Raw genomic sequence first — 22,802 nt, forward strand, 5'->3', positions numbered from 1 at the left:
TAATAAAAAATGTCATTAATGTTAAAACTACACTGACAGACAAAATGAAGTACTCATCCCGTCTTTTTTTGAATTTCTATCATCAATTTGGTTCAAATTAAGGCAAAGTCTATATAATCTTTTTTAATATTTAATTTTTTATATTATTTGTATGTTTCACTTATGACATAAAACAAAAGTATTATATAAAGAAAAAAAAGCGCAAAGACGAATTTCAAATGTGGAGTTGATACCTAATCACGCAACGCATAAAAAGGAATGGATTACGCGCAGAACTTTTATTTTTCGCTTAACACGTGAGCTTCCGTTGATTTTGATTTCATTCTTAATTTCAGCGTTCTAGCAGCACTTCACACTACCAACTCTCGGGCAATGCTCTCACTATCACCAGAAGTCGCCAATTATGTTGTCTTTTTTATATTGCCTGGATAATTGTCATGTTTGGTTAAAATATGTCTTTCATTTGTATGAGACGCCTCTTCCATACGAGGGAGGGTTGTCAACCATAATAGAATTATTTCTTGTACTTTAAAATCATCACATTTCAATTTTGGTTCCATTTACTCTATTAATTCTCGAGTTATGCACAAATCTGTATTTTGTTTGTATATTGGCACCCACCCCTTTCAGAGGAGGGAGCTATTCAAATCATAGAAACATTTCTCGTACCCGAAAACCCAAAAAACACCACATGCCAAGTGATAGGCTGAATGAAAAAAATAGACTCCAATTACTTGATCAGTTTCCGAGTTATGCAGAAATTTGTTTTTCATTTATGTGGCAACTCCCCGTTAAAGAAGTAAGGAATTAAGAAAGTAATAAAAGAGAGAATTGAAAAATAAACAATTAACCTATTACTGCCCAGGTCTAGGTTTTGTATACTTTGCGACTTTTGCGGGAAACTCGAACTTTGCAACCTTCAATACACAACAAAACAACAAAAATGACAGATAAAATGACACTGACACAAAAACACTCTTAAATTGTCATGTGGTATCATTTAAAATGCGCTCAACACTTTAGTTTCATCAAAAACAGTTTTTCAAAACGGGCATTTTTGCGTATTAAATTTCATACGCTGGGCACTAGTGGGTTAAAAATAATTAAATAATGTGTGCATGAAAAAAAACTCATCTGACACCATGCATTTATACACTTTTACAATAAAAACGTCGGAACTTGGATCCTTGAGCTTCCACTTAGTAAAAGGTTCGTAACGTTCGATCATCGAGCACCAACACTGGTAAACACCAACTCAATTCTCGCACACAACTCAAAAGATCGCACAGGATTCACTCTCTATTTCGTACACAACCATCGAAAAGAAACAACACATGTCACAACATGAAAGCGAACGCGAGCATATAACCGGTCTAATCGAAGTAGAAAAACACTTTCCCGTATGTTTAAGACACTTTATCACAAGAAACATAAAGGGTGGAGCGACAAAAAAGTGCTAGGACAAAATAACGTATAGAGTATGTTCATTAGGGTGCCAATGAAAATGGTCATCTCGAATTTCAATAAAAAATGTTCACCACCTCGAAAAAACACCATATGCAAAATATCAGCTCAATCGGATTTAAGGAAGAGTGGCGCAAAGCGGTTAAAGTTTGAGTTTTTTGAAAATCGAAAAATCACCCAAAGGGGGTGATCGGAAATCGGGGTTATGGAAAAAAAATTGTTGGTGCCAAATGTCTAAAATTGCATGAAACGTCGAGATCTAGTGTCATCTCGAAAATCAACTACAGTTTACTAAGGCATATGTAAACTGACCTAAGGAGTTCTGGAACAGGGTCCTTCATACGGATGAGATAAAAACCAATCTCTTTGAATCGGATGAAGGACAGATGGTGTGACGGAAACCAGGATTGGTGCTTCAGATTCAGCATTTGGTTCCCATAGTAAAACACGGAGGCGTACGATGGCGGCTTCTGGAACTGGAACCATGGAGTTTATCGATTCAGCAATGGACAAGATGGCTTCATTGAACATCCTGAAACGTGACCTGCAGTCTTCCGTTCAGAAATTCGGTCTCCCTCGTGATTACTACTTTCAACAGAATAATGACCCGAAGCAAACTGACCTCATCATGCGGGAATACCTACTCTACAATGTCCCAATCAACTCAAAACACCTCCGAAATCACCGGACTTCAACACTAACGGGTGTTAAATAAAAAATGAGAATTTTTTCAATACCTTTCAGTAACTCAAATAAAGAGCGTAAAATTTTTATTCTCCAAGAAAATTGCTCTTTGGGCTCCCTAGAAATAGTAGGCGTGTTTGATTTTGCTAGTTTGAATTTAGTCAAAGCAAAGATGGCGTCGAAACAGCATTGTACGGTTCTACGAAACGCATTTCCAGCAAGGAAAAAAGTTAACGGTGGCACATTTTAAGGAAGAAAATGTACCTATCAGTACGGTATATCGTGTCCTGGGTTCCCTGAACGTAGAGTGGAAGGTCGGAAGTGGTCGTCCGGTGACGATAATCACGAAGCAGAGGAAGACATCGTTAAAGAAGCTGTTTGACAATAAGGACGCAACCAGCCTGCGTGACGCCGGTCGGAAATATGGCTGCTCCCACGTATTGATCCATCGGACCCTCAAGATGGAAGGAATCGTCTGCAGGAAGAAGACGAGGTCGCCGGGGTACACGGAGGAGCAGATTGAGACGGTTAAATCACAGTGTCGGTGGATGACCAAAAAATACCGCGGGACGTCTTTCGTTCTGGACGACGAAAGCTATTTTCCGCTGTCCCAAACGCATATTCCAGGAAATGATACTTACTACTCCAGCGACAAGTCATCCACACCGCCTGAAGTGAAATACAAGTTCAAGCACAAGTTTGAAAAAAGGTTATGTTGTACATCGCCATTTCCGACCGGGGCATTTCAAAGCCTTGGTTTAAGCCGAGCGGTCTGGCAATCAACCAACAAATCTATCGAGAAGAGTGCCTCGATAAAATCCTGCTGCCGTTCCTGAACGAGCATCACGCGGATGGGAAGCACGTCTTCTGGCCGGACAAGTCGTCTTCCCATTACGCCAAGAAGACGCTGGCGTATCTTGAGGAGAAAAAGATACCGTGCCGAAAGATCGTAACCCAACATACTTGCCCCAATGCCGCCCAATAGAGAATTTCTTTGGCTCACTCAGTGCCCTAGTGTATAAAAACAATTGGAGGGCCAAGGACACGAAGCAACTGACTACAAGAATCCGGAAATTTTGTATCCGGAAAATTGACGTAAGTGCCGTACAACGTTCTTGTGAGAGCATCGCGACAAAGTTGCGTCGAACAGCAGACCACGGCTCTTACTCAAATATTCAGTGACATTTTTTTGAAGAAAATACATTATGTTATTAATAAAAAATACTGAAATCGATGAAACATTTTTTATTTAACACCCGTTATTGAGTATCTTTGGTGGAAAATCGAGAACCATCTGAAGAATAGAAATCCAGGGAACAAAGCGGAACTCGAAACGACGATTACGGAGATCTGGGAGGCACTTCAGGCTACAGTGACCAGGAATTTCGTCTCATCGCTTCGAGGAAGTGCTGAACGCCAAAGGGGGCCATACCAAATACTAGGGGATTGAATTTTGTTATCTGTTAACATTTCTGAACTGATTTCATTTTTTTTTAAAGAAAAACTTGAACTGTACACAGATTTTTTGTTTGTTGAGGCAGATGAGGTAGAAATGTAACCATTTTAATTTCCTTCTTATCACTACATGAGAATGAAAAGGATCAATGTTACGACGAATATAAGTCGCTTTTAATTATTTACTTAACCCCGAAAAACTCAAAAATAACAAACCAACACGGGGTGTATACTTAATTTTGCGATTGACTGTTCATCCCTCTACAAGCATTTTTTAGCCATTTCAGTAAATTTACAACACTAGGCCGACCGTTACAATCTTATGCAGCACTCAAAAGATTGATACAGACACGTCCGAACATGTCTGACGAAAAAGAAATGGTCGGACGAGGAGTAAAGAAAAAACATATCCTCTTGCGACGACTGCCCAATTGAAACTCCGACAAAATACAAAAGATCTTGGATGGTTTGACTTTATTCTACCCAAAGATTTGACGAGAGCCTAGTTCAAAAGGTAAAACGTTGATAGAGATTTTATTAGATTGATGTTCAGGTTGTTGTCCAATGAATTCGCGCTCAGTTGACTTTTTTTGTGGTCTTGCTACTAATAATTTAGGTAATTGTGACCCAGCATATCATGATATCGAGCATGTTGTTTGGTAATGTAAAAAAACGCAATTAAAGAATTTAACTGGCTGCTGATTTAAAGGTTTAAATACTATACTCACAAATGTCAGATTATGATAGCATAAATAGTCGCGATTTTAATGTTATGTTACCCACATATGTCTTCCTTAGAAGGAATTACACTGGAGTCGCTTTTTACGCGGGGGATACGTGCCGCGTAAACAAAAACCGCGTAAATTTCAAAATCCGCGTGAATTCCAAAATCCGCCTAAATCTCAAAATCCGCGTAAAAATAAACCGGGTGAATTTTAAAATCCGTATAAAAATCTAACAAACAGTGAATTATTTAACAATTGATTAACTGATTTTTTTGTATGCTGCAATCATGATATCTGTATTTCCTTTTATTTCTCAGCTACTAATCAGCGATACAATACAAACTTATTTCGTGAAAAGTCACATCAATTAGCACATTAAATTTGTACGCGGTTGATACGTGCTGCGTAAAAAAACCGCTTAAATATCGAAATCCACGTAAAAAACAACCGCGTAAATTCTGAAATCCGCGTAAAAATAAACCGCGTAAAAAAGCCCCGTAAAATAAAACCACGTAAAAAGCAACTTCAGTGTATGTTATTATTTTACCCGCTTCATTTTCCCTGAATTCACTTATCCGTTCTCAAAGCAAAGCTTAGCACCCGACAAGATCAGTTTACTACAACAGCTACATGAATTTCCCGAGAAAGCACTCATGGCCATAGGAACATAATATTCGGAGATCACATGCCTATAAAATTATTACAGCACTCTACAAACAATGTTCCGGACAACATGGCAACGTAAAATAAAATGCTGTTTTTATCCATAATATATTTCTGTAGTTATATATCTATGAAGATCCAAGCTATTCAGACTTGTGTTCACTGTTAAATTATGACTCTTCGTCCTCTTCTGCATAATTAAAAAAATAAAAGAAAAGTATGGTAATGGCTTCGATGTATTTTGTGTACATTTTTGAACATCGCACAATGGTCCAGGAGATGCATTTAAGTGGAAATTGCATCTCCAAGAGCTGGACAGTTATTCTCTGAACAAAAACTGTCTTAGACAAAGTTGTTACTCATGATAGAGCGCTCGTTTTTATGTTGTAAAAAATAGGGTGACCAAAATTGTCGATGAAATAAAAAATCTTACTTTCTTATCTTTATAGATAGAGGTAAACATAGTTCGACAATGTTGTAGCTCCAATTATTTGAGATATCTTTTTAGAACAAAGTTTGTCTCTATCTCTTGAAATAACCGATATAGCGTCTTTTTTCTAAGTTATGTTAGGGTCACCACGAAAAGAAAAACTGTTTTTTGCTCTAACTTTTATATTTCCAATTTTACATGCAAACTGTCTTCGAAAGACTTTCAGAGCTTACTAATACAAACATTTTTCGATGCAGAACTTGTCAATATCTCAACTTGACTCAAAGTTATTGATATTTCTTCCCAAAAAACACGCTGTCTCCGCCTGGAGAGGTTTCTGAGCAGAGTTCTAGTATGATGAGTAGAATAGACTGGCTACCCGATAAAGATGTAGAGATGAGAACGAATATAGCCAGAGCTGGTTGGTCTATACTGTTCGAAGGTTTATTTGCAACTGAACCCTGTTCTAAACATTTATATGATTGGTCCCATACTCATCCGAATAGCCTATAATTGCGATTGATTCTTTGGTCGGGTTCCTTTCCGAATGTTCGCTATAAACAATACGCTTTGTATAGCGAATTCGTTTCCATGCGTTCCCTATTCCGTGACAATTCGCTTGTTGTTGTGATTGTTTAGATGTTGTTTTGGTGTGCTATCGTGTTTTGTTTGTTGAGCGGTAAGTAGCATTTGTTGTGATTGATATAATTACTAATTCTTTTGCAGGTAACTGTTATTGGATGAAAAGGTAAGTGAACAATATTCTCTTATGTTTCTTCTCTAATTATCCTCTTTCACAGGCGCGGATTCAGGTCCTGGATTACCGTCTAGTTGTGTTTTTATAGTGATTAAGGTTTTTTTTTTGTATAATTGAGTAAAGTGTTTAAATCGAAATTTTGTGTTTCTTTTTATGTGTTCGGCATGGACCGTAACACACGCTCTTTTCATTCGTTCGTCACTCTTTCTAGGGCAAACATAGAAAATGTTTGTTGACGGAATTTGAAAGAACAGATTTCACTCTATATAATATGTGATTTTCAAAACAATGTTATTTTTTGTGTTTGAGTAAATAAAAATTGAAATCATGAGTTTTTGAACGAAACCCCATCAATAACTTTAAGCAGGATTAAGATATTGACATGTTCTGCATCGCAAAATGTTGTTCTTGATAAGCTCTAAAAGTCGTACGAAGACCATTTTGATGTAGAATTATAATTATAAAAGTTAGAGTAAAAAAACCCGGTTTTTCATAGTTACCCTAATGCAACTCAGATAGAAAGCGCTAAAAACAACTTTGTGGCAGATATTTATTGTTTAGACAAAAACTGTCTTAGACAAAGTTGTTACATATGATAGAGCGCTCATTTTTATGTTATCAAAACCTCATTTTCATGTGACCAAAATTGTCGATGAAATGAAAAATATAACATTCTTATCTTTATAAATAGAGATAAACATAGTTCAACAATGTTGTAGCCCCAGATATTTTAAACAACTTTGTAGAACAAAGATTTTTTCTATCTTCTAAAATAATCGATTTAGCGCTTTTATCTAAGTTGCATTAGGATGACCATGAAAAACACGTGCTTTTTCTGCTTCAACTTTTATATTTCAAATTCAACATCAAAATGATCTTCGTACGACTTTTAGACCTTATTGATACCAACATTTTGCGATGCAGAACTTGTCTATATCTTAATCCAACTCAAATTTATTGATGGTTTTTCACCCAAAAACTCAATTTCAATTTTAATTTACTCAAAGTTTTGAAAATCACACATCATGTAGAGTGAAATGTGCTCTTTCAAATGCCGCCAATAAACATTGTTTACGTTTACCCCAGAAAGAATGACAAACAATTGAAGAGAGCGTATTTTTTGGGAAAAAATATCAATATCTTTGAGTGAAGTTGAGATATTGACTAGTTCTGCATCGAAAAATGCTTGTACTAGTAAGCTCTAAAAGTAAAGTGACCAGATGGTCAGAGGTCTAACGCGGGACACAAAAAACAAAACGTTATGTATATACGTTATGTGAACAAAAACCATAGTTTAGCGAGTCTAAACTGATCACTATTATTTCTTTCTGAGTATCGGCCCTCAGTTGTGATTTTTCGGTGGTTTAGAATTTGTTTACGCCCGAAAATCACTCGCTCAATCAGAGCATTTACGCCTGGCAAGCACGATTCAAATTCTACAATTTTCTTCAAATTACCGAATGGAATGCTCGAAAATTCCAATTAATTTTTCATCGATTTTAGTGTTAACGTATGCATTCAAAAAAAAATAGACTAATTTCGGATGGCGATGAAAGATAATTTATAGGAACAAATTCGCACCGACATTTAAGTAATTTGTAATTTGTTTTTTTTATCCCATTTATTTATTTAAGGCTCATTAGCATTTTTAGCTGTAACAGAGCCGAATTTTAATCGTGTACATGTCACATGGTTATCATATCTATAATTAGCACATTACACAGTTGCCATTCGCCAGTATTCCTTCTATACCATTACATATGGTACATTCACACAGTAGCCATTTAGGCGTAAGAGTTATTCTTTCTGTTCTTCCATTATCCAGTTGGACCACCGGACAGCGGAGACAGTTGATTGATCATTGTTGAGTTATTTATAGAACAGTAGCCCGATGTGTCTGCAGGGCAGAGCAGTTGTATGGATGAATCGATCTTATTTCGACCGTGGATCGATCATCATCGCTGATGATTGTTGCGTGGACGTAGCTATTCTGTAACAACACAAAGATGGTCAATGAGGGCCCTGAGTTTTGAACTCACGATCGATCGCTTACTAAGCGAACGCGTAACCAATGTGGCTACGGAGACCCCCCTATTTGTAATTTGTTGTCTATTATAGTTTGAAGAAATAAAGAAATAATGAAATAACAAATTTTCTTTAAATCTTACGTTTATTAAGTCTACAGCAAAAATGATTCAAGGCTGTTGATTCGCAGCAGCAGCACTGTCAAGCAACTCGATGATTTTTCCATACTGCAAGCTCCACCCCACAGCGAAGGATTGGGACATCCTGAGGCACTTTGTGCCACTTCTTTCCGACGAAAAACTTCTTTCCGGCGAAAGAAGTTAAAAACTTCTTTTCGTACTCATAATGAAAGACGAGACGTACTTGATGCTAGAATTCAACGAATGGCAAGGAACCGGGTACTTTACGTTCCCCAGGTAAGCGATGACGTCGAATATATCATTCACATCAAGTTCTCGAAGAAGATCCTTCTCTGACAGACGTGAAGGGAATGTCTAAGCCGCTCTTCTTTCGAGTCATACGGTGAACTGGAAGATATATAGTACGAAGTGCTTGCCGGAGTTGAGAAGGTGATGTGGGTTTTATGCCGAATCTGGGATCAGCCCATTATGCCAAAAGATCACTGGAGGATGGATCGGTTGGAGATAAATATTGTCGCGAAGACCACCAACCTTCCCAACATTCCCCAGCTTCGCCCTATAGAAAACTTTTGGGCGAATGACCAAAATAGAGAGACAGACGACCATCAAAGCCAAGAAAAGGTAAAATAACACGCCGATATACATCTTTTCATAGGCCATGTTTCAGGTTCCGGCCAACTTCCGTAAGACCGCCCAGCGCTTCATTTACAATCTATATATATAAAAATGGAGTGATGTCTGTCTGTCTGTCTGATTCTTATAGACTCGGAAACTACTGAACCGATCGACATAAAAATTGGTATGTAGGGGTTTTTGGGGCCGGGGAAGGTTTTCGTGATATTTTGAGACCCCTCCCCCCTCTCTAAGGGGGGGCTGCCATACAAATGAAACACAAATTTCTGCATTACTCGGAAATTAACCAAGCAAACGAAACCAAGTTTGGCATGTGAAAGTTTTGGGGTGCAATAAATGTTTCTATGATGGTTAGACAGTCCTTCCCCCACTCAAAGGGGGGGCTGCCATACAAATGAAACACAAATTTCTGCATTACTCGAGAATTAATCAAGCAAATGAAACCAAATTTGGCATGTGGAGGTTTTAGGATGCAATAAATGTTTCTATGGTGTTAAGATACTCCTTCCCCCTCTCTAAGAGGGGGCTGCCGTACAAATGAAACACAAATTTTTGCATTACCCGAGAATTAATCAAGCAAATTAAACCAAATTAGGCTTATGGAAACTTTAGGGTGCAATGAATGTTTCTATGGTGGTTAGATACCCCTCCCCCTCTCTTAGGGGTGGCTGCCATACAAATAAAACACAAATTTCTGCATTACTCGAGAATTAATCAAGTAAATGGGCGGGACGAAGTTTGCCGGGTTAGCTAATACTTCATAAAACAACTCTGCCTCTTCCTATCCAGTATACACTAGTTCTTCCGGCTTATTTAAAACGTTAAGCCCTGACCGAGCTAGGGGACCAAAGATGAACTTTTCGTCTGGCTTACGTTGGTCCCTGCGGATCAATAGGGGACTTTTATAAAAATCATTTTCTAATTTTGTTGCTGTCGCTTCCAGTTGACACTCTTTAAACAAAAAGTCAAATGTCGGTGCGATGAAACCAGCTCAACGTATTAATCTTTGGATGCATTAGAAGCGCTCTTGAACAGTCTGCCAAAAAATAGTTTTTTTTGAGGTTCTGTAGCCGTGGGCTGGCCGATCCTTTAAAAGCGCGCAGCTTATGCGCCACTCCCGAAGGAGACTGCCCGCCAAGATCGATTTTGCCCGGTTGAGACTCCCTGTAAGGGCGAGTTCAGGTATTCTACTTCCGAAATAGAAGTACGGATCGCTCCAGCCAGGCCACGGAACTCTAACCAAAACGGAACATTCAATTAGACCCCCATCAATCGAATTCAAGCTTCAAAGAAATCGGTAGAATTCACTCATACCCGATTAATTCTCATCATAGGCCAGGCTGCTACCTGTCCATAGAGAGCGCCAAAAACACTGGAAAGACTTATTGTCCCACATAAAACGAAAAACGATCGCGATACAATTTACAATGTGCAACATAAAAGACTTTCACAGTATCAAAGCTTCAGTTTGTACTAACATTCGATAACTAGATATCTTTGCATTTTAACACCGTTTTATTAAACATTACATAAATGGTATTGTAACATGCATTTATTCGATTAATCCTGCTATCCTATTATCTTCCATTCGAATTATAGCTTGAAAGCTTTCTATGAGAGGTGTGTGCGTGAAATTGAGCTTTTGTTGCCCCGGGGTCTTTTGATTCTATTAAGCGCTTTGTGTGGAGGGGTCAACAATGACGCCCAGCAATTGCATTTGGCTTTTGACAAAAAAATCTCGGACGCGATCTTCTTCTCGTCGTCCGGTTCATCCCGACTTAGGGCAATAGATAAAAAACTCCGTGACGTCCACACCGGACGTCACCCTCCGTACAAAAGCTAGCTTGAAACGGACTCACCAGCTATTGATTTGAAATTGTTGACTGCTGCTGATGATCAGTTTCCTACGGGCGATATTGTTGTCCCTGCTGCGGATGTTGATGACGGGCTCTCCGAGTCAGCGAATTATCTTCGCGATGAAGTGGCTATTCCTTACTGCCTGCGGGAGAATAGGTAGCTGTGCGATGGAATATTAGCACATAGCACATTTGATCGCCAACGTAAAAAAAAGGTTCAAATCACCTGTGATTCGTAAGCACACACACGCACAACACGTTACTTCCTAATCACTGCCTCTCGTTCTAACATAGACCTAACGAACAAAGATTTTGAAAAAAGGAACGAGTTTTATGCTGCCTTAAACTTAACTACCTTTTTGGAATTAATCAAACGAGCACGCGCACTTCCACTATTTTCCGCAGTCACGAACAAAGTAAGCGCGCCTAGACATCCTCAGATCAGGGAAAGTGAAATCAAACGTACTTACAGGAAGTACGTCATTTCCCAAAATCTTGTCGGCTATCCTCGGAAATCTGAAGATTGTCATTGGCCGAATCATTCTGATTTCGAAAACCATATTCCAACCTTCACTCTCCCCTTCCATACTTAGCAGCTTCCCTGAACTCTATAACGTGGGAATCTCTCCCAGGCTCTCTCCTGAAGTTAAGATAAAACGCTTTACGTCGTTTGAAGATCGACTCAGCCCATCTGCGTTGTTATCTAACTTAGGGCAAATACATATGAGAGTATGTTTTGCCCTAAAAATATTTTATAGTGCTGACCGCTACAGTTCGTCCATTTAAGAATATCAACATGATCAAATTGTGATATTGAAATATATTGATATCGCGGGACATTTTCGTTTCTTTTGCCAAATGCGGGACGTTTCGCGGGACGGATTCTAACGTGGGACATTTGGTTGGAATGCGGGACGTCTGGTCAGTTTATCTAAAAGTCTTCCGAAGACAGTTTGCACGTAGAATTTGAAATATAAATGTTAGAGCGAAAAAATAGTTTTAGAGAAAAAACTTTGTTCTACAAGGATGTCTCAAATAACTGGGACTACAACATTGTTGAACTATGTTTACCTCTATCGCTAAAAGTAAGAAAGTTATATTTTTCATTTCATCGACAATTTTGGTCACCCTATTTTTGATAACATAAAAATGAGCGCTCTGTCACAACTTTGTCTAAGACAGTTTTTGTCTAGAGAATAACTGTCGAGCTCTAAGTGCTAATTTCCACTTAAATGAATCTCCTGGACCATTGTGCATCAATATAAAAAAAAATCAAATAGTTTCGGGTTCCTCGTGTCCATGTTTGAATGTGGTTAAGGATTCTACCTCATGCTATCCGTTTAAAGGATTTAAGAAACTGTTTTCACATCCATTTTTTTTTCTTTCTTTATTAAAGAGATTTTCAGCCAAAGGCTGGAGAATTTTTTTCTGGAGAAAACATTTTTGTAAAGAAATTTTGCTCTACCAAATGAATATAAAAACCTCCAAGAAAATTAAAGGGTGTGTCACATCAAATTGCATCACGGAAAAAACGCTGTAGAAATTTAATTTTTAGGAATTATATCTTCAGCTTTCGCTTATAATCAGATAAGAGTGTATAGATCACGTTGGCCACGCTTCACTGTCAATTTATCGTAAATTTGTAAAAATGTCGTCGAACGAAAAAGAGCGTTGTGAATTAATCCTGTGCATTCATTTCGAGAATCCGGAGTTGTCACATCGGGACATCGGTAAGATGCTGGGAATCGTCCAATCCACGGTCAGCAGAGTACTAAAACGATACTTCGAGAACCTAACCATCGACCGGAAGGTGAAGAACGGCAAAAATGGATGCTCCGTCAGTGAAAAAGATCACAAGCGCGTAGTTAAGCAGTTTAGACGTGATCCGAGAAGTTCGGTCCGGGATGTCGCCAATAAGCTGAATTTGTCAAGTTCATTCGTCCAGCGGACTAAGCATCGGGAGGGCCTGCGTACATACAAGGTTCAGAAGGCTCCTAACCGCGACGAAAGGCAAAACATGGTGGAGAAGACGCGAGCCCGGAAGCTGTACATCGAAATGCTGACGAAGCCGCATTGCCTGGTAATGGACGACGAAACCTACGTCAAAGCGGACTTTCGTCAGCTGCCGGGCCTGTTGTTCTTCTCCGCAGAGGACAAATTCAGCGTTCCGGAGGAGATTCGCAAGCAGAAACTATCCAAGTTTGCCAAAAAGTACATGGTGTGGCAAGCGATCTGCTCTTGCGGAAAGCGGAGCGCCCCCTTCGTGATGACCGGCACGGTAAACGGGCAGGTTTACCTTAAGGAGTGCCTACAGAAGTGCTTACTACCACTATTGAAGCAGCACGAGGGCCCGACCATCTTCTGGCCGGATCTCGCTTCGTGCCACTATTCAAAAGAACGTATTGGAGTGGTACGAAGCCAACGGGGTCACCTTCGTGCCAAAGGACATGAACCCGCCCAACGCGCCGGAGCTTCGCCCAATAGAGAAATATTGGGCGATTATGAAGCAGGCCCTCCGGAAGAACCCAAAAGTTGTCAAATCGGAGGCGGACTTCAAGAGAAAATGGATTTCTGTTCAAAAAAAACTACAACCTGACGTTGTACAGAACCTTATGGACGGGGTAAAGAGGAAGGTGCGAGCATACGGGCTTGGGCTCAAAGTATGAATAAAAAGAAAATGCCAAAAGTTGTTTAATAGTTTTTATTTTACTGTCTAAAATTTTCAAAAGGATCGGTCTACTGGGCGAATTTCTACAGCGTTTTTTCCGTGATGCAATTTGATGTGACACACCCTTTATAACACACCAAATTAGCATATCAAACATCGCCATATCATTCACATATCAATATTTTCGAGCCTGGATCCATGGCATGGTTTTTTCCCGCCACAAAATAATGAATCTTGATCCCTCGGGAACTCGTTGGTAGCGAAAATCCAATCAAACTAAGCATCACACAAAATCAATTTTAACCAGAGCTCGCTGTTCTTCCTATTGGGTGAAACAGTTTGCAAACCAAAGTGCTACCTACAGTAAGTTTTTCTTTACGTGCGAGCCCAACAGCAGCCGCTGACGTCTCAAAATTAGAGATACCATTTTTGCTAGAGATCCATTGAAAAGCCAGTCAACCATCGATTGCTTCAACGGGGGAGAGAAAAAGTAGAATCAAAAACACAATCTCAACGCAAAACGTTTGAGCAGGATTCAGATCCCAACAAACGATAGATAACCGATATTTGAACGTGTTTTATTACCGTGATATTCGCTTGACTTTCTTTTCCCCTTACTCTCCCTTTCGAACTAGTGCTGAAAGTCCCTTTTGGCTTGCAGCAGCAGAGCACCGATAGCAACATCGTCACGGCCTGCTGACGAATGTGAAGTGCTATGGTTCTAAAACTGTTTACCTTTGGTATCAGTCTGGCGCCTCCATCAGTCGATGACAGAAGAACTGAGTAAAGGAGCAAGGATTTTTTTTCTTTCCATCGTTTGATGCAGGTTTCCCTTCCAATTTCATCGCTTCTCAATGCTGACAGAAACCCCAGATATAGGAGCGGGTGTCAAGGCAGCAGTAAATCGTCTCGTAATGAGTGCTCGCCTAGTGCTTCTAGACTTACTTCCTTTTCGTCATATTCTTAATCGGGGTAAAGTCATGGGGCGAGTTCTCCGGCGGGTTGAACTCGAAAACAACAAGGTAAAGATTCCACTTTTTTCCAATACGTTTGAGATGAGAAATGTCACGTACGGAGTTGTTCGTTTCAGATGATCATATTGATGATATCAATTATAACTTTGCGAGCTATTTGAAACGAAGACAGAATAGATTTATTGACGAGGGATTTCCGTCTCTGGAAAATTGCTATCTTCAAAAGAAAGCCGCCTATAAAAAAAGATGAATTCGCACAATAAACATATTCTCAACAAGTGGAAACTACCCTATTCTCATAGGGGAAATCAGAAGTGAAAAATGTGAACGACTACGAGACACAATTGATTCGATTTCTCAACCGTACTTACCTTTCAAGGCAGGACAAATACGTTTCCAAATGGTGAGACAGCCGCATCGATGAAACTGCCCCAGAGCTAGTTCCATATAGAACAGAGGCAATCCTCCGAACAACAGCATGATACAGTATGGGATGAGAAATGCGCCTCCACCGTTTTGGTAGCAGATATACGGGAACCGCCAAACATTGCCTAAATCCACTGCAAAACCAACAACCGCCAGCAGAAACTCGGCCTTCTGACCCCACGTCTCCCGGCGTCGTTCTCCGGTCAGCGTCACTACCAACGACCGCTCCTTGTTACCGCTAAGTGCCGACCCTTTCGGATTCAACGAGGTTGTTTCCTTCGCCTGATCACTTGCAACTCCTCCTCCTCCGCCACCGCCGCCGCCGTAATCGCCCTGACTGGAATCCGGATCGGTTCCGTCTCCTCCGTCTCCTCCACCACCGGCGGCCGGATCCGACCCAGTGGTATCCCCAGCGGCATCCCCATTCGTGTGCCAAGATTCTCGCTTCTTGCAGTTACTACTCTGGTCGTACGTCGCATTGAGATTCGTTGTGTTCGTATCATTCGTCATCTTCATGCACTTCGCTGGGAATGATCGGCTCAGGCGTCGGCATATAAGTTGGGTTGTTGGTGCGGAACAGTAGACCGCGAGAGTTCGAAATTAAAGGCTGAAAGGGATGAAAATTTTAGAAGATTTTAAGGATTATTATTTCATGCATTCATCCATTTTTCACTATCAAATCAAATAAAAAACGAGTAAGTTGTTCTTTGAAGAATTATAAGGTTTTGAAAGATTTTTTTGAAAATTTTGATCAAATAAAATATATTGGTCCAAATACAACTTTGTTAATCAAACATAAATCTTTACAACCATTGCCATCAACTTGTTTCTCGCTAGTCTACAACTTATTTTATATCGCTAGCTTGGAACAGCAAAGTTCTAAAACTGATGAAGTCGTTGGAGCATCATGTCATAGTATCCAATCTATCTCCTCTCTTAACCAGAATGTTAACATGAACGTCCACGGGATAATCGAAGACTATTATCCGACCGGATACCGGATATTAGAAAAAAAAAGTCACAGGAGGGTTGTGTCCGAGACACGACCGCATAGTTGACGTAGGATTCCGTTAGGTTATCTGTTACATGCTGATTTTGGATATGTTTGAGGAATTACATTGTTGAACTCTTCGATATTGATTTGGTGGCCCTGAAAAGACCGTTTTGTTTGGTTGTTAGTTCTTGTTTGTTCACTCCACCAAACCCCATAACCGAGTGATAATGATAGAAAAATGGTGATTAGTCGTTTGATGGTGTGTATCACGATAGAAGATGCCTAAGTGGAATTAGATATGATGAAAGCCGCCCTCTGTGGCCCTAAACGAGCTGGCTCCTGTGTTATGTATGGATGAAATAAAGAAAAAAAACCTCATCAATGTAATATAAGACAATTATCATTCTCGAACACAATTATCCAGTTTTCTCATCAGAAAAAAAGTGTTATTTTGGGGCTGATTCTCGAATACACTTCACGGTGAAAACAAAATTGCAAAATTGCCACGCCATTGAACTACTTTCCACGAGTTAGTGAATCATCATAGATAATAATGGGTTTTCAGGCAGATGAGCACTTTTCAACTAAAAATTATCAATGAAAATTAATTTCTCCGTTTCAAATTAGTGTTCAATGTGAATGGAAAACTTTGTTTTCTTCATGTGGTAAAATAATCTCAAACAAACAAAGAAACATTTCTGAAAATAATTTGTTCTTATAATGATAAGTTTTAGTGGGAAAATAGTATCGTATCCAGATGTCGACACCGTACTATTGTCATCGCGGATACATTTCATTTAGTTTTCGTCGTGAAGTGTATTCGAGAATCAGGCCCTTTATTATAGAGAAAATATATTTGAAATGGAAAAGGTAATTTCATTTATAATGTTTACTTTCTGAGTGTTTACTCAACCCATTTCCATTTCCGCTTTGAACCCAACGTAACACGATGCTACATGCCTCAATGCGAATTTCAATTGGACATTGATATGAAATTTCGCGAAGCAACCAACATAGAAGTTCCAAATTTAAATTTTATCAAATATAAGTTCTATTCAAGTTAATTCAAATATCATTCTTCAATTAATCCATCAAAAGATTCTTATTGGAACGAAAATAAAAAAAACACTCATTCATCGCTCCCTACTTATTCGCCAGCACGTATGCAATCAGGAATGCCCACGCTAGTTACAATAAGCACTATCCATTTATGCGCGGCGTTAGTTAACGTTAGTTAACATCGTTAGTTAGTTAATGACCACGAGGGTATTTACATGCTGATTTCCCCCAGACACCTTGGATTTGAAATCTCTGTTAGGGAATTCATGTCGGTGGAAACAAAAGCTAGAAAATGTAAAAATAAACAGTATTTTTGATCGGTTTTATATAGTTTTTGTGGTAAGTGGAAAACAGTAAAATTAACTCTTTTGTTCCAAAACAAGTTGATAGTCCTGAGAAGGTCTGGAATGGTTTAATGGGTTGTACGGAATCTGCTGCGTTTCAGTCGGAAGTAGCAGTTTAGTTTTGGGAGCGGTAGTTTTTACGGATTCGCTGATGCTTTCCTTGACTTTGGCGCCATCGGCTTCTGTGCGTCGATTTGCGAGGGTTTGATTGGCACAACCACGACGAGCTAAACGACGGATAGCGGGTGTGATACGATGCGATGCAATGCACTTCGCTCCTCTGCCTTCTTTGCCGCATCCAATTGTTGATGTGAAGAGGAGCGCACCAGCAATGCACACTAGATTTAATTCGATGCTCTCCGCTGCTTCCTCTTCTTTGCTCCCTTTGCCGCACCGCATCCATCGTTGGTTGCCGATGGCTTCCTCTCCTTTGCCGCACCGTATGGTGTTGGATGATTTGTAGAGCACTGCACACTAGAAGCCCAGATGTTTGCCGATCTGAGCGTTGAACGAGAATGAGAAATCCAAAAATGCTACCGTCCTTTTATATCAGTTGGTACGTGAGAAATAGGCGCCCCCCACTCGCTCGCCATGCAAATATTTGACTTATCGGGGAACGAAAGAAGCGAAGCAGGCGAAAAACAAATGACGTCAATTTCGACCAATCAGTACCGTTTGGATAGGGGTTGAGATTTTTCAATTGTTCGATAGTTAATTACATGATATCAATTATTTTATTCAAGGTGAAAAATTGTTATAGAGTGCCGTAATGTTTTGATGTAAAAATCTCTTCAATCCGTCATGAAATGACTGAGCAATAAGCGTTTGAAATTGGACATTTTTCACGATGCGATCGATATTCGTTTTTCAATTTGTACCCCAATATGTTCCCGAAAGACGTAATCCTACGTCAAAAATAATAATTTCTCATTAACACAAGATCAATAATTTTTTTTCCAAATTGAATTAATATTAGCTCATAACTTTAACTCATTAGCACTATTATTTTGATTATAAATTTTCTAATCAACCGATTACGCTTCGCTTCGTATACCAGGCCAGCTTCAGAGAACAATCTTACACGGTAAACACTATTGCAAGGAGCTGAATGATAGACTCTAGCGAATCTTGTCAATTGGAGGTACTGCTCAGGGTTTAATTGCCACCAAACGCAAGCTACGTGATTGCGATCGGTTCGAAATGTTTCCGCATAACAGTCGATTTCGTTAGCAATGGGATTTTTTCCTGAACGCGATGTTGACTATCATTTTCGTTTGCCACTGAAACAGTTCCAAAAAGTGTCGTGAGCTTCGCGTATTTTGACGTAGGACTACGTCTAACCGGAAGATATAGGGGGTGAAATGGAAATCTAGGCACTGAACAAGTAGGAAAAAATGCAAGATTTGGAACGCTTATAACTCGAGCATTTCTCAATAGATCGCAAAGGTTTTTGCATCAATTGATTGGAAATATATCTACGCATCTATCATAACGAATAACATTTCATTTTTCTTGAGATAAATAATTGAATAATTGTGAAATATCAAGCAATATTTTTGATTGGTCCATTTTGTGCTCCTCAAATCGTACCGACCAAAACGGGCAACCAGAGCAGCAGCGAAATAGAATGAAGCACGATTGGAAAGGAAAAAGAAAAAAATGAACGAAACATTGGTCGCAGTCTCACACATGCGTAATTCTCGAGCCAGCCAGTCAGCTTAAAAATCCTCGCTCCGCTGCCGTAACGATCCATTCTTTGTGTGGACACCGACTGGACAACATCGTTGCTGGACGGGCTGGACGGCGAGGGATCGAGTGCCTTTCTCAAGGCAAGAGGGCGGAGGTGGTAGCGCTGGAGTAGAATAGAGTAGAGTTTTCAAAGGGCCTTTCTCAAGGCTAGAGACGAATGAACTGCAAAAGTTTAAAGTCTCTATAATACAATACCTTCCTTCCGTAACGATCATTCTCATTCAAACCGTACACCACATCGGTTCGCATCACAACACATCAACAAACCAACCCAAGCAGCCATGTCTGGACATGGTAAAGGAGGAAAAGTGAAGGGAAAGGCAAAATCCCGCTCGAACCGTGTTGATCTGGAGTTCCCCGCAAGGGTAGCTAGGCCGAGCGCGTTAGTACCAGTGCACCAGTCCACCTAGCCGGCGTTATATAGTTTCGGCCGCCGAAGTGATCGAGTTAGCTGGCAAAGCTGCTCGCGACGATAAGAAAACCCGCATTCGGAACAGAACACATTCGGTTCGGTGGACATCAAGACAACAGGCAGTTGCAGCGAGTGGCAAGTGGCAAACGCAATCGCAAAACGGCATCAGGTAGCAGAAGAAAAATGTTTGTTCTTTATACAAACTGCTTTGGTGGCAAATCCAGAACAAGGCGGCATCGAGGGCGTTCGAAATGGTTTTTTTCAAAACCACGAGTACAAAGTTTTCTAAATTGGAACCATTCCATAAAACAAGGCGCTTTTCAGGGCCATTAAACCTTCCAAAAAAGAGTTTAGGAAATACAGTTCAATGCTTTCTAAAACAATATCCAAAATAATAATAAAAAACAAATTGATTTTTTCATAATTTGTTTGCCAGGATATGATGAGTATGTTTTTTTTTTTTTTTTTTTTTTATCTGTATTATAGTGACTTTCAACTCATTTGGCTGGTTCGTCACTTTTACTTCCATTTTTGGAAGAATGTCGGGAGTGAGAATTGAACTCGTGACCTTTAGCGTGAGAGGCATGGATGTTACCACTACGCCAGATCGCCTCCACACAGATGAGTATGTGAATTTGGCAGTTGTTCTGAGCTTATTGATTTTCACCAATTCTTAAATTGCTTCTAGATTGAAAGTGCAGTAATTTACACTTATCTCGACATTTAGCTAATTGGGCGGACCTGTATTGCGACATATTTAGTTGGACATTTTTGTAAACATAGAGTTCGGGGTCCAAATTATGACCCCACATTGAAAGTCTCACTCGAACCGTGCAGGTCTCCAGTTCCCTGTTGGTCGCATTCACTGATTGCTCCGCTAGGGTAACTAGGCCGAACGGATTGGTGCCTGAGCACCAGTATACCTAACAGCGATTATAGAGTTTCGGCCGTCGGAGTGCTCGAGTTGGCTTGCAAAGCTGCTCACGACAATCAGAAAACCCGCATCAAGAACAGAGCAGCTTCGGTTCGGCGCTCATCAAGGCAACAATTAGTTTCAGTGAGTGGCAAAGTGTTTCTCCGGCATGTCGCATTAAATGTAATTTACTGAACAACATGTCACAAGCTGAATGGGAAGAAATTTTCCAGCTGTGAAAGCTGTGGCGAGTGGCAAACGCAATAGCTAAACAGGAAGGTTTAACCGAACAAGATGGGAATATCGAGTGATAACAAAAACACAACACCAAAGGTTCTTCTCAGAACCATCAACATATTCATAAAGAGTAAACAGTAAACTAATCCATTTTTCAGGTAGATAGGTAGGTATTCAAAAAAATAGGTAGGTAGGTAGAAGAAAATAAAACAATATATTTAAAATATATATTTAACAAAAGCTGTCCCCTTTGTATAGTCCTACGTCACTCCGGTTATGTCCCCGACATTACCCACCCGTCTTTTGTTTAATTCAGTTTCGTTCCCTTTGCTTCTATTTTTTATTTGTGATGAAGTAAGTGTACCCTCTCTCAGATTATCATCCCTGAAGACAGTTCCAAGTTTTGGAATCTTGGATGAAACTAATTGATTGATGTTCTTCGCTTATTTGAATTCGTAGTATATACTTTTTCTTTTTTTTTTTTATTAATCCGTTTATTTTTACAGGCTCAGTTACATAAGTTTAAAGGAGCCAAACTCTTAACTATATTTCAACTAGCATATATCAACATGTTGTTTCCTTAATTCTATGGTTAATGAAATAGGAAACCGATTACTCGCGGTCGACTCGAGTTTAGAAGGGTGACATATTTTCATTAGGAAATGGATGCGATGTAAGGAGATGTGCTACTTTTTCTTGACTAGTATCAAAAAATTATTCCGATACATCCACAAAAAGTAACCTTTTCTGTTACTAAATCCTTAACAAAAAAAAACCGGTCCAGAAAACATGATACTCTATAACCACGTTGGCTATCATATGATAAGAAACGTAACTAATATAAACATCTAAGCTTATAAGCATTCCCTTTCGAACAAAAATAACTTCCACTACGATCAGAAACGATAGCCCTAATACGTTTGAAAATTTCCATAGAGTCGCTATAAAACCGTGGTACTCAACGTGTTAAGAGATATTCATTCTATACTGAAAATTTAATCATGATCATTATTTTTATGTAAAAATGTTTCTATTACTTTCTAAAATGTAATCCTTCATTTGCTTCATGAACACATGCAGTTTCTCCCAGTTTCGTATTCGCAAATAAAGACCTGAAGGCTAACGGATATCCGTCTTTTCGGCCTCGAAACTTGCCGGATATCCGGTATTCGGTCAAACTACTATCCATTTCATCACTTATTTTTACTTCCATTTTTACACTACACGGTCGTCCCGATCCGCATTTCTTTCCATTTTCTTTAGTACCCATACGGTCGTCCCGAGCCGTACCTGTTTGTGCGGTCATCTCTATCCACGCTTATCCACTTTTATTCTACAGTTTCATCGTACGGTCGTCCCGATCCGTACTTATCATAAAAGATTCATCTATTTTTACTTTGATATATTTAAAAAAAAAGTGGAACACATCGGTGTTAATAATTTGTTCATTTTCCTTGTGAATCTATAGACGAATTTCATACCAACTCGTCTTAGGAGTTGGCAGCACCATCTCAGATAGCAGTGAAACGTTGTTGGTGTAAAGACATGGGTCATTTAAGCAACTTCGCATGCTTGAAATATTCGAAAAAGAATTAGACTACTTTTTGGAAAAAGCCAAATTTTTTTTCTTAATTTTTTACAAAAATTTATAACATAAGAACTATGATACCTACAAAATTCTCGTCAAAGCATGGAATGTAGGAAATTGTTTGAATTTTTAAAAATTTTAAAAAAATTTTTGGAAAAAAATGTTGCTGACAAAAAAATTATTTAAAAAACCAGAATTCATTTTTCTTAAAAATGTATTTTTTTTTAAATTTCCAAAAATATATACATATAAATAGCCCTTACAATTTCCAACAAGTCGTCCATACATCGAAGGATGGGCACTTTTACAGGAAAACAGTTTTTCGAACAACAACTTTTTCATATTTTCTTTGAAAAAAATACAACAGACAACAATTTTGTTTAAAGTCAAGATAGCGATATAATGTATTCGACAACGTTTTAGATCTTGTTAAAATATAAACTTTTGTTGAAGACATCAACTTTCTATCTTTTAAAGTTTTCGGAATATAAGTCATTTTTGTATGAAGACTCCTGAAAAAAATAATGTTTTGCTCCTAATATTTTTGTGTGTAAATTCTCACGTTTGACATGTCCTTGACATGAATCTAAATAGAGAGAAGTTAGC

The 22,802-nt window shown here is 39.1% G+C and overlaps 1 protein-coding gene across 3 annotated transcripts in view; it reads right to left on the bottom strand.

Annotated features, from left to right (window-relative positions):
• The window catches only part of LOC129766408 (sodium-dependent serotonin transporter), a 139,892-nt gene that overhangs the window by 67,443 nt on the left and 49,647 nt on the right, over nucleotides 1–22,802 (bottom strand). For all 3 annotated transcript variants that reach the window (XM_055766937.1, XM_055766936.1, XM_055766934.1), the window contains one exon: nucleotides 14,846–15,507. In XM_055766937.1, the coding sequence (XP_055622912.1) occupies nucleotides 14,846–15,416 (571 nt within the window). In that variant the 5' untranslated portion in view covers nucleotides 15,417–15,507. The remainder of the gene's footprint in view (nucleotides 1–14,845; nucleotides 15,508–22,802) is intronic.

The sequence above is a fragment of the Toxorhynchites rutilus genome, chromosome 2 (assembly GCF_029784135.1).
Source record: "Toxorhynchites rutilus septentrionalis strain SRP chromosome 2, ASM2978413v1, whole genome shotgun sequence".
Lineage (NCBI taxonomy): Eukaryota > Metazoa > Arthropoda > Insecta > Diptera > Culicidae > Toxorhynchites > Toxorhynchites rutilus.